We start from the raw sequence: 17,755 nt of genomic DNA on the forward strand, positions 1-17,755 counted from the left end.
ATAACAGTTTAAAAGCACAGAAGCTTGAAGCACTGCAACCAAACAGGACCAAAGAGGGTCAGAGTTGCTTGCTCCAGACTCCGCCACAACACCACCCTGCCATTGTGATGGCTTTTGATAGTAACATGCAGTGACATGGGTCTGGCTTTCTAATCCCGCTGCTCTAAATTTGAAAAATTGACCTTTCTTATGGAGGTGACTTTAGTTTGCTCTTTCTGACATTTCTAGGGCTTAGCAGAGTTTTTTTGGTTAGTAAACAAAGTCTAGAGGATGAGCAAATATTTCAAGAGTAATTTAATATCTGGAGCATGCACATGCTCCTCTGGTAATTAGGCTCTAGAAATAGCAGGGCAGTGTCGGTCAATGGCACCCCAGCTTTCAAGACTGGGAAAGGTCATCAAGGACAAGGCGTGCGACCAAAGAATATGTTGTGTGAAGAATATGTATGATTACGAAAATGACAAGATTAGAAATAAAATAGAGAAGTGGTTTTCAAATGCTTTAGGACTCAGATAAATCACACATCCAACACAGGACCTAAATTTCTTTTCTGTACAAAAGTAAACAAAAATATCCATAAAACTTATGCATGGAAATGTATTACTATTATAGTTTTGAGGATGAAGACATTTCATGCAACCTGTCCATGATGGTAATTGAAACATTTCAATGATATAAAAACATTAAACATAATCGCATAAACTCTTCCACCATACCCCTTCTTCTCCCTGAAAGGAAAGAATACTTCACCACATTAAATTTGTTTGTGACACAGAATTGATTTTGTCAAGTATAATTACCAGTTTGACACATGTTTATGCTATTAGATATGAGATGTTGTGGGCCATTTAAGTCCAGTACAGCAGGCATAGCTTTTACAGATGGGCTGATTGTATTGATCTCAGTTTTGGGTTAGACGTGGAGCCGGGGGGTATGAGTCTGGGGAGCAGCTCTCTGCCATGCTTCAAAACCAGAAGCACAAGATCAAATAAATAGTTCAGTCCAGCAAATGGTTACCAGCCAATAATTCTACTTTGTGGCACTTATATCCACTTTATGCCCGATTAATTTTTGAACTGGCTCCCAGGCATGTAAACAATACAGTAGGCATCTCAAAATTGTGCATCAACAATGCATGAATTGTATAGTGGCATATGTTAGCATTTAAACTTTGCTATATATATTAGAGAATAACATCATGCTAACAACTGTGAGTTGCATTTTGTCCTCTGATGGAGATTTGGGGACAAGAAAGAAAGAAAGAAAGAAAGAAAGAAAGAAAGAAAGAAAGAAAGAAAGAAAGAAAACATACAGAAGAATTTGCTGCCCTCTTGTGATAATAACACAACTGGAAAAATAATGTGTGATTATCTGAAAAGAATAATCGCACTGTTGCATGTGTTCCATGAAAAATGTATGCATTTTGCATGTAACACTTTTATTTATTTATTTTATTTTATTAAACTATTTGTAACAAAATGTGAAACTACTTCCTGAAAATAAGATATATTAATAATAATCGTTCATAAAGGTCAATGTTGTATTTTCATTTACATGTTGCATGGCATTTTACAGTACATAGTAATATAATACCATCTCATAGATATTTGTATGTATTAGCCTAAAAACATTTACTGTACAAAAATATTACAGTATATTGATGTAATGTTATTATTATATTATATAAGTATACGGTATAATATAATATAATATACAACAGTTTATTACAACTGATTGGACAACAGACGTTCCATGAGCAACGTCTCACACCATCAGCACTCAGAAACTTCACAGAGTGTGTATCACTCTGCTTGTGTTTGTGCTAAACTAAAGTGTAAGAGCAGTGCAGATGTTAAGAGCTTCTGTATGTGTGTCTCTTTACATGTATTTGTTTGACATAACATATGTTAGGCAGCAGGTGGTGGCAAAAGATTATTTTTGTGTGTAATATGAGCCAGTTAGGAGATGTGAAGTGAATCACGTCAGTCAGTGTTTACATACAACAGCTCTACATGATCGCTCATATTACTACTACACTACTAAAGCTAGGAAATAGCTTTAAACCGCTTTAAATGAACAACATCAGCATTAAGGCTCATCACAGCTGAGAGACACAACAGACTGATTAATTACACAAACTCAAGGCACTTACCTCGTTACCTCTTATTCTATAGTGAAAGACTTTTGTACACCGGCTACTGTGAAATATGAAGAAATACCCCCTGCTTGGATGGCTACTTTTCCACTGAGAAAGCTGACAGCATCTCTGCTTGGGACACACACACACACACACACACACACACACACACACACACACACACACACACACACATATCCATCCTTGTTTATCCAATAACTTGTTAGAAACAGCACAAGCCATGATACTTTTTCTAAAGTGACCTTTTTGAATTACTAATGAAGACTTGGACACATTATTTGGTTTGAACCAGCAACGGCAGATTCTGATCCGTCACGTAAAAAAGTAGTTCCATGCACAAATGTGTTTTTATGACCGTACTCAGTTTTCCCTAATTATTTGTATCTACTTTTTCATTGAACTGTTGTATATAAGTGATATCACACTCGCAATTTTGCTATATGGCCCTACATCAGCACTTCTGTGATTACCTACCGTGATATTGCTTAAATATTCTATTATATTGGCAATATACTGTGTATTAATTTGACTTCTGTAATTATTTAATAAAGTATGTAAAATGTATTTTTCTATATTATTTTACATGAATACAATATATTTTATCATTTTTATGTAATACATACACAAGGTCAGTATAAATGATATGTTATAACAATGTAATATATATATATGTGTGTGTGTGTGTGTGTGTGTGTGTATATATATATACATTGAAAAACAAACATTTTGAACAAACTATGCTTGAAGTGTAAAATTGCAATATTTACATAATCGTGATTTTTCACTTAGAGAATGTACTGTAGCTTGTGAAAAACCTATTAAACAAATATCATTCACTCGAAAGCCATGAAAGGCTAAAGTGAGCAGAGAGAATGGATGTGTAAAGATCAGGAGTGAGAAGATCTGGTGTGAGGCTTTAGAGCAGGATATCTTCAGATTATGACGTGCTGGCCTGCAGTTGGCTGAGAGCACATTGAGAAGTCAGTGAAAGGGTTATTGTAAGATTTGAGCATGGCTGGAGAGTTACTGCCAAGCGCTGGTAATGTTTTTATGTTGTAAGCTTCCATGCAATTCAAATTTTGAATGGTTTTTGGTTTATAAACTACGTGAGACATATGATGTGGCTGGAACATATGGAGCTTTGATTTTATGTCTCTGAAAGGAGTATATCTTGTGGTAAGATCTTTTATAATTTACTGAGAATTGTATATATTCATAAAATACATCTGAATCGATGTTATGTACAATGTTATTTCATTTTAAAATGTTAAATTGTGCAAACACATTGTTTTATTATTCATTTGAAAAATTATTAGAATTATAAGAATTATCAATTGGATTTATAGCACAGTTTTCTTTGAAATTCCCTTTAAAGCTAATCTCAAGTTACACAGCATTTTTAACATTTGACTGGGAATAAGAGGGTGACCAAGATTTTGCCAAGTAGCGCATGTTCCTGGGTCAACATCCTTCTCAGTCCAGAAAATATCCTATCAGATTTTTGGGACAGAGTTCAGTGTAGGATTGGGGTTTGGCTTAGGGACTCTTCTTACAAACTATAATTTATCTCTGCTTTTAGGAATAGTTAATGGTTAAGGGTTAGGTTCAGTTTTTTTTTTGAGTTAGGACTTTGACATTGAGGAATGTTGTTCCAGGACCACCAAAAGATGTTAATCCAGGAACACGTCCTACTTGGCAGAATCACAATGACTGAATAATTGGAGACATGTTACAAACAATGTGACTGTGATGATGGAGATCCAGACATTGCAGAGATATCTGAAACTCAGTTCCCTCTCTTTAAGCCTGCCAGACCTGCAGAGAACACCCCACTGCAAAGATGAAAGTGAAATGGACAAAGTTAGGAATGGTCTTCTTTCTGCTTCTCTCCCTTGTTATGACGGGCTGTTTTATTTGGCAGTACAGGCTTCCCAAAGTGAAATCAGGTAAAAATTACCAAAAAATTAAAAGGGCTACTGTATGAGGGTCATCAAGCATCAACGAATGGATGGTTAATGCGTATAAAGAATAAATGGTAGCATGCACTTTGCTCCAATGAATAGCAAATCAGGTTTTACTTAGCAGGTAGAAGTGATTAGACAGCACTTAAAGCATGTGGGAACATCCTTACATTTGGCTTTTTGATCTCCTTATGCTTAATTAATCGAATGGAGGGTAGGCTTTGGATTACCCAAAGCTCGACATAGTGGCTTGTAGCTTACCATTCTGTAAAGCCTGATTATCACTTGGGGGAAGGGAAAATAACTTTGTAAAATAAAATTGTTGTAAAATACATATTACGGCCTGAACACCATTCCCATGTTCTATTCCATATCAAATGCACTCTGTATTGCATAATGATGAATGTGATATGACTGAGGGTTTTCTATATTTGATAGATTCAGAAAAAAGTCCGAAAATATCAATCAAGTGGCATTCATTTAAAAGTAAAAGAGTTCTCTTTTCAAGCAAACCATTTCACAAAAAGAGTTTGTTAGCTTTTAAATAAATGTATATAAAATTATGTTTAAAATGACAATAATTGTTGGGACACTTTCTGCTTATCAAACCTAATGGAACATATTGAAGTGAAAAAGGACAACAGTGATTAATCCACTAGGACACCTGTTTAACCATGATTTCATACAGTATATTCACTAAATATTCCAGTTTTTAAGGCACCAACTGGTTTAAAGTAATTGCAAAATGCAAATTACTTGGCTGGTGCATGATAGCTGTGCAGTGTGTAAACCTCACTCTCTTGGCCTAAAGAGACACACAAGCAACCAAGGCAAGGGCCACAGCTTTTCTAGTCTCGCTAGAGGGTCTGCCTCCCATGCTGTGGAAATTTATTAAAAATAAAAAACGACTTCTATTGATTTTATATAACGCTATAGTGAATCCGGAAAGTATTCACAGCGCTTCACTTTTTCCACATTTTGTTATGTTACAGCCTTATTCCAAATTTGATTACATTTATTATTTTCCTAAAAATTCTACAAACAATACCCCATAATGACAATGTGAAAAGTTTGTTTGAAATCTTTGCAAATGTATTAAAAATGAAAAATAAATTCACATGTACATAAGTATTCACAGCCTTTGCTCAATACTTTTTTGAAGCACCTTTGGCACCAATTACAGCCTCAAGTCTGTTTGAGTATGATGCTACAAGCTTGGCACACCCATTTTTGGGTATTTTCTCCCATTCTTCTTTGCAGGACCTCTCAAGCTCCATCAGGTTGGATGGGGAGCGTTGGTGCACAGTCATTTTCAGATCTCTCCAGATATGTTCAATTGGGTTCAAGTCTGGGCTCTGGCTGGGCCACTCAAGGAGTTGTCCCGTAGCCACTCCTTTGTTATCTTGGCTGTGTGTTTAGGGTCATTGTCCTGTTGGAAGATGAACCTTCACCCCAGTCTGAGGTCCAGAGTGCTCTGGAGCAGGTTTTCATCATGGATGTCTCTGTACATTGCTGCATTCATCTTTCCCTCGATCCTGACTAGTCTCCCAGTTCCTTCCGCAGAAAAACATCCCCACAGCATGATGCTGCCACCACCATGCTTCACTGTAGGGATGGTATTGGCCGGTTGATGAGTGGTGCCTGGTTTCTGCCAGACATAACACTTGCAATTCAGGCCAATCTTTGTTTCATCAGACCAGAGAATTTTGTTTCTCATGGTCTGAGAGTCCTTCAGGTGCCTTTTGGCAAACTCCAGGCAGGCTGTCATGTGCCTTTTACTGAGGAGTGGATTCTGTCTGGCCACTCTACCATACAGGCCTGATTGGTGGAGTGTTGCAGAGATGGTTGTTCTTCTGGAAGGTTCTCCTCTCCTCTCTCCACAGAGAAACGTTGGAGCTCTGTCAGAGTGACCATCAGGTTCTTGGTCACCTCCCTGACTAAGGCCATTCTCCCCCGATAGCTCAGTTTGGCCAGGCGGCCAGCTCTAGGAAGAGTCCTGGTGGTTCCAGACTTCTTTCATTTACGGATGATGGAGGCCACTGTGCTCATTGGGACCTTCAATGCTGCAGAAATTTTTCTGTACCCTTCCCGAGATCTGTGCCTCGATACAATCCTGTCTCTGAGGTCTACAGAATATTCCTTGGATTTCATGGCTTGGTTTGTGCTCTGACATGCACTGTTAACTGTGGGACCTTATATAGACAGGTGTGTACCTTTCCAAATCATGTCCAATCAACTAAATCTACCACAGATTGACTCCAGTCAAGTTGTAGAAACATCTCAAGGATGATCAGTGGAAACAGGATGCACCTGAGCTCAATTTTGAGTGTCATGGAAAAGGCTGTGAATACTTCTGTACATGTGATTTGTTTATTTTTTTAATAAATTTGAATAAATATTTCAAACAAACTTCTTTCACATTGTCATTATGGGTTATTGTTTGTAGAATTTTGAGGAAAATAATTAATTTAATAAATTTTGTAATAAGGCTGTAACATAACATGTCGAAAAAGTGCTGTGAATACTTTCCGGATGCACTGTATACTGTCTTTTTACATCTATTTGGCTTACATATGATGTTTTTACTTCAGTGGATGAAACAGCAGCAGGAAAAACGAAAGAAGAGGAGATGTGCCCAAGGTTTCCTGAGCCTGTGCCATTGAAACACCCAATACCTGTCCTCATGGAGGCTTTGGAAAAGGTCAGACCTTTCAAATTAAACCTGAATTCATTAGTAGAAAATACAAGAATATTATTTTGTTTCCTACAAGTTCTCTCTATTAAGATTTCCCAAAATATTAAAAAAGAAGATCATACATAACTTTTATTATTTTCCCAAATGTGGAATTTGAATATCTATATGCCCAAATATAAATGTGTATATATATACGTATATAGTATAGCTACAATTCTAGAATTTATGACAACAAATCAGATTTGTGAATGGGCCAATTTGATAACCTTTAGAAATATGTTATTCTCCAGGTGGATGTGCTTTTGAGGACAAGCATTGACGCCACACGACTGCCAGCCATGTCTGCTATTGTTATATTTAATGACTCAGTATTGTGGAATGGTAACTTTGGCAGAAGGAATGGAAGTGACCCCACATCTCCACCACCAAACGAATACACAGTTTACAGGTGGGTTACAGTGGTTTTTTACATCTTTTTTTACTTGTCTTTTTGTTGTGAACACCTTGTTAAACGGTATATAGATGAAGAGGGATAACTTGTAAAAGTTTAGTATAAATTTTTCCCCCTCTATGTAGCATATTTGTTCATAAGCTGTTTAAATGGTATTGTGAGAGGGGTTATGCAATTTTGCATCTTATTTTAAAACTATGACAATTAAAAAATATAAGAATGTGTCCCTCTTTACCTGTATTTACCCTGCTTTCCCCCTTTTTTTCCTTTTCTTTTTTATCCCTCAAATCTGCGATTTAGATTAATTTAATTATGGGCTCCTTTTTGTAATTTGCTATTGCTTTTGATTACACTACCAAAGAATTGCAAGCCTATCCAAAATCTTCCCCTCCCTGATGCTGTATAAACTTTGGGAGGATGGAAAAGTGGATTCCCTGGATGACCCTTTGGGAAAGTATGAGAAGAATTTCACCATAAGGAACCCGTTTAGGAAAAGAAGGGATAATGACCACAAGTCGATCTATAATGGCATGCTCAACGGTAGAGAGGCTCAAGTCCAAACCTCATCCGTCACCCTGAGAAGGATGGCAAGTCAGCTGTCAGGTGAGACACAATGTTTCCATTAGGCCAGTAGGTGATTAGCATAGGTATAATTAGTGGATCCCAAAGTTGCTATAAAAAGAAAGAAGGTGTGAGGTGAAATCTGTAATTAGAAAACTGTTTTAAAACCAGGAGGTTCTACAGCTACCCTAATCAGCTCAGTTACCTGACATTAGATGAGTGGTATTGTCCCTGATCAGGGCCTCTAGCTTGCAATTAGTCAGGAAAGAATAGCTCTTACAGACAGTTTATATAAGATGCCAGAAATAGTGGTGCCAACCATTTTTTGTACCCATAATAGCAGCTAGATTACACACTGAAGCTCTTCTAAACAATGGCATATTGTTCTGCTATCACAATACTTATTACACTGTTAAATTACAACTAAATTATTGAAATATATCTTGAAATATTATTATTAGTATTTATATTATTATTATAATCATTGTTGATGCATTATAACCCCATATCAAAGAAATTAACTAACTATGGCCCCAAAAAGTAGCCTATTTTGATACCTGTGCAACTCTTTTAAATCTATAACATAACAAAATTTTAAAGACATATAGCAAAAACACATTTTCCTAGCAAGACATTTTATAAAATTATGCACACAATAAACATGGGTAGGTTTTGAATTATGTTTTCTAATTATAAAAATAAATAAATAACAATAACTGACATAATTTCACAATTAAGATAAAGTATTTGTACACTTTACGGTTGTCAAACTTAGTGGACTATGTCTAATCAATGATATTCAGACATTTTAAAGTGTGACAAATACATTTTGAGTAGAAGTAGTATGCACACATCCAAATATTAAGGCAGGTGCAGAACTGGAATTTTTTTTTATTAAAAAAAACAAGGAGAGAACGGCACAGGAGAGAATGGCACACTGCTATAAATGCTCCCATGTAATTTAATAGAAAAGACAAAAAACACTGTTGTCATAACATTGTTTTTTGTCATTAAATTACATGGGAGCATATATAGCACTGTGCTGTTCTTTCCTTGTTTTTCAAATAGTTTTTGGGGCCACCATAAATTAAAATTCTTGCAATATTTTTGCATTCATGATCATTTACAGGTTTACCAAGGCGACTCAGGGCGACTACATTACTCTGGAAAGGGAGCACTAAGGCTGCTGTTGATTTATTACAAGATGATGTTCTTGTGGCTGACCCTGGAACCAAGTAAGCTAGTCATTTTTTCCAAGAACTCTATTTTTCCCTCTTCAAATTTGTATTGAAAGGATGTTTTATGAATGAGAGGAGTAAATAATTCATGAAAGTAGATGCAATGAATGCACTTGTAGATTCTCTCTGGAGGAAGTAACTTTATTCCTCTTGTGTCCTTAGATGCCACTACAGCAACTTGGCCTTCTCCCTGTTGGCCCACGTGATGGCAGAGAAGGTAGCAGGGAAGGATTATCAGAGCTGGGTGTTTGAAAATATCCTGCAACCACTGGGAATGGAAGACACCGGCTTCGAAATCACCCCAGAGATTGAGAGCCAGATGGCAATAGGTGTTTACACAAGTGGGCTGCCTGCACCCTTATTTGACCTTGGCTGGTACAGACCATCAGGGCAAATGTACTCCACACTTGCCGACATGGCCAAACTGGTGATGTTGCTGCTTGGCACTTACTATCGACAGGTTCTACAGCCTGATACCCTCAAAACCATGCTGACTCCTCAATTTCGCTGTGAAAGCAGTTACTTTGCAAATCAAACCGGCACACCTTGGGAGGTAAATGAACAGTACGGCTACGACATCATCCGCAAAGATGGAGATCTAGATGGTTATTCGGCCACTATCTCCCTTGTTCCACGCCTGAAGCTGGGGTTGGTCATCCTTATGGCTGGTACCAAACCTGAGGATGAGGACCTTGTGGCCAAGGCCTACAGTTATCTAATCCCTGCCATGGAAAGTGCCTTCAGAGATGCGACTCGTATTCTCATCCCTCCTCCGGAGACCGTTCCCTATGTAGGGTACTTTACCTATAGCAACATAACGTTCTATGAGATCAAAGCTGGCACAAATGGAGTGCTGTCTATGGAGCAGTTTGGCCCACAAGTGGACACCATGGTTCCCATGAAGTACAGAATTTTGAAGCTCAGTTATTTGGAGGATAGGGTGTTCAGGGTGATGTTTGAAAAGGTGTACCCCTGTCAACTGAAGCTTAACGCTACATCTGTGTCTCTTGAGTCCCAGGACAGGCAGCTCTTTAACTTTTACACCTTTAACAAGAAAGGTCTCTCGCCAGGTTTTGATGTCCCAGGGTTAAACACTTATAAAGTTGTACGGATACCTCGCAAACCTATTTTCACTGGTTGAAGTTGGTTGGCTCACTCTTGGATTGGATTTTGTAAGAATAAAAGGTGATCCATTTAATGAAAGTGTCAAAATCAGATGAACTTTACATATGCGGAGAGCTTATTTTTTCTGAGATCTTTTAAATGAATGTATGCCTCTAAATAAAAGCAGAAAAGATTACAAATTACATATACTTTTATTTGTTTGTGTTTTTATCTTTTTTATATTGCATAGATGTGGTATGAATGTTTGTCCCTTTTATAGAGGAATCAGTAACCATTTGAGATGAACTAAACGAAAACTAAAATTCTCTCATCATTTACTCACCCTCAAACAAAGATTTGTTTAAGAATATTTCAGCTCTGTAGGTCCATACAATGCAAGTGAATGGTAGCCAAAACTTTAAAGCTCTAAGAAGCTTAGAAAGGCAGCATAAAAGTACTCCATACGACTCCAATGTTTAAATCCATATCTTCAGAAGGAGAAGTTGTGGGTGGGAAACAGATCAATATTTAAGTCCTTATTTACAATAAATCTCCACTTTCACTTATTTGTTTTTTTTTTTGCCTATTTGCATTCTTAATGCATATCAGCACCTACTGGTTGGGGCTGGAAAAAGGTGGAGATTTATATTAAAATAGAACTTAAATATTGAAACCTTTCTCATTCACACCTATTATATTGCTTCTGAAGACATGGATTTAACCACTGGAGTTTTATGGATTACATGTATACTGTGTGCGCGTGTGCATGTGTATAATAATATATATATATATATATATATATATATATATATATATATATATATATATATATATATATATATATATATATATATATATATTTGTGTTCTGCTGAAGACAGAAAGTCATACACATCCAGGATGGCATGAGGATGAGTAAATTATGAAAATGTACTTAATTAAAAGGAGTGTGCCTTTCCTTAGCATTTGCCCCATTTCCAAAGTACGTTTACATGTCACCTTGGTCCATACATTACCCATTATTCCTGTTTAGAACTGTTTAGCTATAGTTTAAAAAAAATTAAGCTATTCTTTGTTTTAAACATTTCACTTGGCATTAAATGCCAACCAGCCATGTATTGTTATATTCATCCTCTTGCTTTTAATTGGTCATGTAAATTCATGAACTGTATTTTCCCTTATATATAAATATATATATATATATATATAAATCTATATACTATTATACATAGTCAATGCTTACTACACACATACAATAAAAAAGTTACATACACAAAAAGAAAGTTTGCTAAACTTGATTCAATGAAGGATAGTGGTTCCACATGTTTGAAATTAGTTTTCTTAAATTAAAATGACCATGTCATTTCAACTTAAATACTTCAAGTATAGGGAAACTTAATCAAGTAAACCCAAAACCTTAATACAATTTAAAATGTCAAAATAACTCAAATGAAACTTTTGTAGTGATATGCTAGCTAGAGCAGGACATATTCGCGTGCTAAACACAAGCTGGTGGGAACTTGGTCACTATGTTAGAACAGGATTTGCTCAACGGATTAAGCATTATGTAGAATACTCAAAATGTATTGGTCCTCAACTAGGCTTTAACTAACTAGGCTTTAACTAATTATCTTAATAATTATGGTAACCTTCAAAACTACAACTCAACAGAAATTCTTCTAAATCTCAACACAAGAAAACAATAAACACTAACAAGTCTCCCCAATTATATTTAACTTGCACAAAAAATGTATACATACATAAATTAAAAATAAAAAAAATATATATAGCATAATAATTATATGAACATGGGAAAGTTAAACTTACAATAGTGAAAGTTCATTTTCTGAGTGTAAACATGTACATCCATTTTCATGATACCATTCGATTTGTATCCTCCAAAAAAAATTGTTGCTATTGTAAATTTAACATTTCATAAATGAAAGAATATTATAAAATGGTTTAATGAAACAATATATTGAATAGCCATGACACTACACTGACATTTACACTAATTTGGATTACAAAAGCAGAAGCTGACATAACCTATCCTTGTTGACTTGAAATAAAATGCACTTGCCACAAGAAAACACATGTAAAGTTGTACATGTACACACACAGCCCACCCAAAAGGTTGAACCTATGAAAACACTTGCAATATTTTAGCTTTAAACAAAAAGTTGGGGGTATACCCTTTTTTAGGAGAAAGACAAACTGTGTTGAATGTCTGTGTTGGATGATAAGAGGGCATTGTAACCCGCACACACACACACAAGATGAGACAGTCACAATGTCGGTGGAAACTGCTTTTATTTAATAGCAGTGCAGGCAAAAGTACAAACAAGGGGCAAATCCAGTGAAGAGTAATCAAGGGGAGCGAGAGGTCGAAGCCGGGGAATCGGAGAATATAAAAGGGGCAAATCCAAAGAGAGAGGTCGTGGAAAGCGTAGGGTCAAAGCCGGGGTAATCAGAATCAGCGAGACGGGACTAGTGGGAGCAAAAGACAGGGGAACAAGGGGAGCTGGCAAGCTAAGGGGTAAACGAGAGGAGTACTAAACTAGACGAGACTAGCGGGGGGCAAAGACACGGGAAACTAAATACAATAACCAACCAGCGGGAGACGAATGTGCTGTGATATTTATAGAGACGAGTGCAGGTGTAAACAATGACAGGTGATAGGGACGAGTGCAGGTGTATACAATGAACAGGAGTGCAGATGACGCGAGTGCAGGTGTACATAATGTTCTGGCAATAGAAGTGGGCATGTGAGCCCGAGGGGGGGAGATAGTGTATGAGCACGTGAGCTCGTAGGAGTAAAACGAGCGTGCAAGCTCGAGCGAGCAAAACGAGCGTAGAAGCTCGAGGGGGCGGAGCGAGGGATCGGGAAGCGAGCGAGTACGCTCGCGGAGTGCGTGTGTGTGCTCGGTGAAGCCAAGCGTGCGCGTGAGCTGGACGAAGGGGAGCGCGTGTGCGTGCTCGAGGAAGCGGGGATGGGGCAGAGGAGCGGGGTTCGTGACAGGCATTTTTTATTGCACTGAACTCTCTCTGTTTATGATGTACTGTTTTTTCTTTTACTGCAATTGATAAGATTGACTGTAATTGATAAAACTCTCTTTTGTTTTCTTTCGCTGTGATTGCAATGCAACCCATATTAATGCCTGTGAGATTTGTTCATTTGCTGCCTGCACAGGCTGCTGAATATCAATATTTGTACTATAGTTTGTTTTTTGTGTTTTTTTCTTTAATTTTAAGGTTTCTCTCTCAAATGTACATTTTAGTACACAATAATTTTATATTTATTTTAAAATATTTTTTGTTTATTAAATATCCGTAAGTCTATAATTATTCATTTAATGCCATTATTAAATGCTTTATTGTAAGCAAAGTTCAGTGTTATCAGCCATTATAACTTGTAAGGTATTTGTTTGATATATATATATATATATATATATATATATATATATATATATATATATATATATAAAGAGTTTGAACAACAGTGTTTGAACAACACTGACTTAAATAACACCAATCACAATAGAAATTCTTCTTCTTATTATTTTTTTTAGAATACTTGAGATGCTATGAAATGCCAAATGTGACTGAAATTACCAGGAAATGATGAACCCTTTTATGAAGAAGTTTTTTTGAGTAAGCATTATTTATATTAATTTGTAACATAAAAGCATGTTGCTGTCTCAATTTGTTTTGCATTAGTTGACAAATTATGGACAATAAATATTGCCCCTATATCTACACAATATCACAAGTGTGGGGTAAAACGCCCACTCACCACCTTTTTTAAAAACTGAATTTTAACAGAGAGTAATTAGCTGAGATGGGACACTTCTATTCAAATGTATGGGAGAAATTGGAACACCCAGCCAAGCAGCTCAAGGGCCCAACAGTCAACGGATGTAGAAAGGAAGTCCCACCTTGAAGTTAAAAGAGCCAATCACCTTTTAGATACAGACATCGCCTGTCAATCAACTCGAGCATGTGCATGCGCATTAGCTTTACAAGCCGGGGAAATAGCTTAGTTTTTTAGCTTAATCTGAGGTAAAAAAGAAAAATTTATCATACCAGTTATTATTGCTGATTTTAAATATGTTCTATGGTTGTAATCTTGACCAACAGTTTCTGAGATGTTGGTGTTTCCCCATTCAAATAGGTAGGAGCTGCACTGGCATGACTGGAAATAACCTCCTGAAAGCATTCCAAAGATGGCCGACAGTTTACTGACTTGCTAGAAAGACTATGATTTAATCAAAACAACCTTCTGTTTTTATTTATTTTCACAAAAATGATGTTGCTTCATCATTATATCTATATCTATATCTATATCTATATCTATATCTATATATATATATATATATATATATATATATATATATATATATATATATATATATATAAATAAAAAAAATTAATCTTGATACATTCAAATATTTTTTGTTTCTACTCAGTTCTTTTACTCACACTTTTGTTTTACTATTATATTTTTCCTTTTACTAGACACGTGCTTATTAAAATGTCAAACTTACAATACTTTCTCTATCAGTCTATTAAATTAATAGTTCACTGAAAAATGAAACTTCTCTCATTTAATCAGCCCTCATGCCATTCCAGATGTGTATGACTTTCTTTCTTCAGCAGAAGACAAACTAAAGATATATATATATATATATATATATATATATATATATATATATATATATATATATATATATATATATATATATCCATCCATCCATCGTCAACCGCTTATCCTGTGTACAGGGTCGCGGATATATATATATATATATATATATATATATATATATATATATATATCTGTAGGTCCATACAATGTACGTGAATGGTGGCAAGAACTTTGAATCTCCAATAATAAGACTGCAGTGGTTAAATATAAACTGTATTTTCAGAAGCGATTTGATAGGTGTGGGTGAGAAAATTATCAATATTTAAATAATTTTTTTTCTATTAATCTCCAACAGCCGCGACCAGTAGGTGGCAAAATGCACAAAGAATGCGAATAGCCAAAAAAACAATAAAAGAAGAATGTGAAAGTGAGAGTGGAGATCTATAGTAAATCTACAGGGTTTACCCACTTGAGTCATATGGATTACTTTTATGCTGCTTTTATGTACTTTTTGAAGATTCAAAGTTCTAGCTTCCACTGCATTTCCACTTGCATTGTACCTACAAAGCCAAGATATTCTTTTAAAAATCTGTATTTGTGTTATGCAGAAAAAAAAGTAATACACATCAGTAAATGATGAGAGAATTAAAATATTTGAGTGAACGATTCCTAGAAATACACGTTCAGCTGCGGACACAAGATGTCACTGTAGACAAGCTTTAGCTGAAGTAATTCTTTTTGACATTACATTGTTGCTAATTATTTCCTTGGCTGAGATCCAAGTAGCCTCTGCGTACATCCGTATTCACTCGTTGAAAATTCCACTCACCGAACACTCACGGAAACAACCGAAGTGAAACGAAAGGTCGGTCCAGAAAAACTGCTGGTGGCGGCCACAGCGCCATGTTGAACGGAATCATCACACTCCGAGGAGAGCCTCTCGTCAAAGAGCAGTTGTAAACAAAGTGATACTTATTTTCCGAAGGGGCACACCTGTCAAGATCGCCCTGGAAAAAAGAGGCGACCTAGATAATCGGAAACCCCGACCGGGGAGGGGGAACAGTCCCCCAAAGATTCAGCAATGAAAATAAACCACAATAAGCGCTAGCCGGCTAACTTTAGCCTGCTATTCTATCAATAGCCGGTTATCTCAAGCTTTTCTATCCGCTCGAACACCGGCAACTCGAACACCGGCAACCTGTTCCTACTACAAGCCCGGGTCTTGACATAACTCGACAGCAATATTTTTTCACCTGCATTGTTTTTGCGCGCCTAGCTAATTTATTACTGTAAATATCTGTATATCCGTGCGTTTGTTTGTTGTTTGTTTTGTTTTTTGCAATGAGTTTGCCGCCAAAAGCGGTGCCGAAACCCTCCGCTGGAACTGGATCCGGGCCGTCACCCTCGAATCAGCTGCGGGGCCCCCTTCCCCAAGTACCGTTTCCACCTGGGCCGCCGGTAGCTCAGCAGCCACCTCCGGTGCCGCATCCTCCGTATCCTTCTCTGAAAGCATCTTCTTCCATCACAAATCTCCATGTGTGGCGGTGTTTCCAAACCTAGTGGGATGCCTATCTAGACAGCACTTTCCAACATCACAGGCGCGCTCGAAAGAGCGATTTGATCCGCATGTGAAGCCTCAAACTGCTGTCGTTGTAGGCGGAACATTGGGGATTGAAACCGCCAGATTCGGAGTGTTTTTCTGTGCTGGCTAACTGAGTGTTAACACAACAGGAATATATGTTTGGTTTGGCTGTGGCGTTTTGGCTTAGGTTTTCAGGTTGTTTCTTGTCACGTAGGTGTTACTAACCTAATGTCAGCGGTGTAAGTAATTGTCAAAAGCCCAGATGCCGGTGCACAGCCGGTTGAGGTTGATCAAGCCGGGCCAGAGTGACGGCACCAAAGCTTTACGTTATTGACGTATCTGACTTGAAAAATACTTAAGATAGGTCGCCCCTTTAATTTAGTTTGTCGATAAATGTTACTGCATTGTCTTTATTAGGATCTCAGATGTGTTTTAGATATGCCAAGAATTTGTGTGAGCTATATCAATGTCGACAGCAGTCTGGACCTGTTGGAAATGTTCCTTACATTAAGAAGGGGTGAAATTACAATAACGTTTCTAAGAATATGTGTTCTCTGCTATGCTGCTACAATGTCTTTGTTCATGTGCTTTACGACTCAAATGTCCTTCTGTTATAACTACATGTCATTCTGTCAGTATCTTCAGTGTTCGAGCAGTTTTCTTCTGCACATGAAGCTCCATGTTTTCCGATCCACTGGCTTTGCAGCATTTAGTTGAAAGCAGTTGTAGACCTCAAATCTGCCCAATATGTCTTGTGGGTGGGTGGAGTAATAGGCTGATGTTTTCCTCTGTGGTGTAATAGACCAAACATTTTATATTTTTTGATAATGCAACTTCCCCTTGAGATGTATTAATGACACCATGTCTTGAGCAAAAAGTTTATTTATAGATTATAGGGATAGTTTACTCAACCTCATGATATCCCAGTTGTGTATGACTTTCTGTCTTCACCAGAACACATTTGAAGAATATAAAAATATCTTTGCTCAGTAGGTCCTTAAAATGAAAGTGAATGGAGATTTCTCTTTTGAAGCTCAGACAATCCAGACGATCAGTATAAATGTCATCCAAACAACTCCAGTGGTTAAATTAATGTCTTTTAACATGTTACGCTCACTTTTGGTGTGAAAAAGATCAATACTTAAGTACTTTTTAAATATTATCCAATGTAAGGTTAAGCTTCAGAAGAGGGTGGAGTCCAAGCAGCCTCTCATGTGATGTATTTGCGTTGCCATGATACAGAGGTAAACTCACGTTCTCCACTCGGTTGAGACATCCAATATAAGCACACAAACGCACCATTGTGAGTAAAGAAACAGATAATAACAGATCTAAACCAAAATCAACCAAGTTAGTGTACTGTG

At 36.9% G+C, this 17,755-nt stretch overlaps 2 protein-coding genes across 5 annotated transcripts in view; both read left to right on the forward strand.

Annotated features, from left to right (window-relative positions):
* Positions 1-3,186: 3,186 nt before the first annotated feature.
* Positions 3,187-10,280, forward strand: LOC127629242 (putative beta-lactamase-like 1). The gene is made up of 7 exons (XM_052106387.1): positions 3,187-3,334; positions 3,964-4,104; positions 6,711-6,820; positions 7,105-7,262; positions 7,627-7,868; positions 8,956-9,061; positions 9,227-10,280. Exons 2-7 carry the CDS (start codon positions 3,999-4,001, stop codon positions 10,203-10,205), a joined length of 1,701 nt encoding a protein of 566 aa, XP_051962347.1. The 5' UTR covers positions 3,187-3,334; positions 3,964-3,998; the 3' UTR covers positions 10,206-10,280.
* Positions 10,281-15,665: 5,385 nt separating this feature from the next.
* The window catches only part of LOC127628707 (eukaryotic translation initiation factor 4 gamma 3-like), a 79,536-nt gene continuing 77,446 nt past the window's right edge, over positions 15,666-17,755 (forward strand). For all 4 annotated transcript variants that reach the window (XM_052105514.1, XM_052105515.1, XM_052105516.1 and 1 more), the window contains exon 1: positions 15,666-16,302. In XM_052105514.1, coding sequence (XP_051961474.1) covers positions 16,151-16,302 — 152 coding nt within the window. In that variant the 5' untranslated portion in view covers positions 15,666-16,150. The remainder of the gene's footprint in view (positions 16,303-17,755) is intronic.

This window comes from Xyrauchen texanus, chromosome 35, assembly GCF_025860055.1.
Source record: "Xyrauchen texanus isolate HMW12.3.18 chromosome 35, RBS_HiC_50CHRs, whole genome shotgun sequence".
Lineage (NCBI taxonomy): Eukaryota > Metazoa > Chordata > Actinopteri > Cypriniformes > Catostomidae > Xyrauchen > Xyrauchen texanus.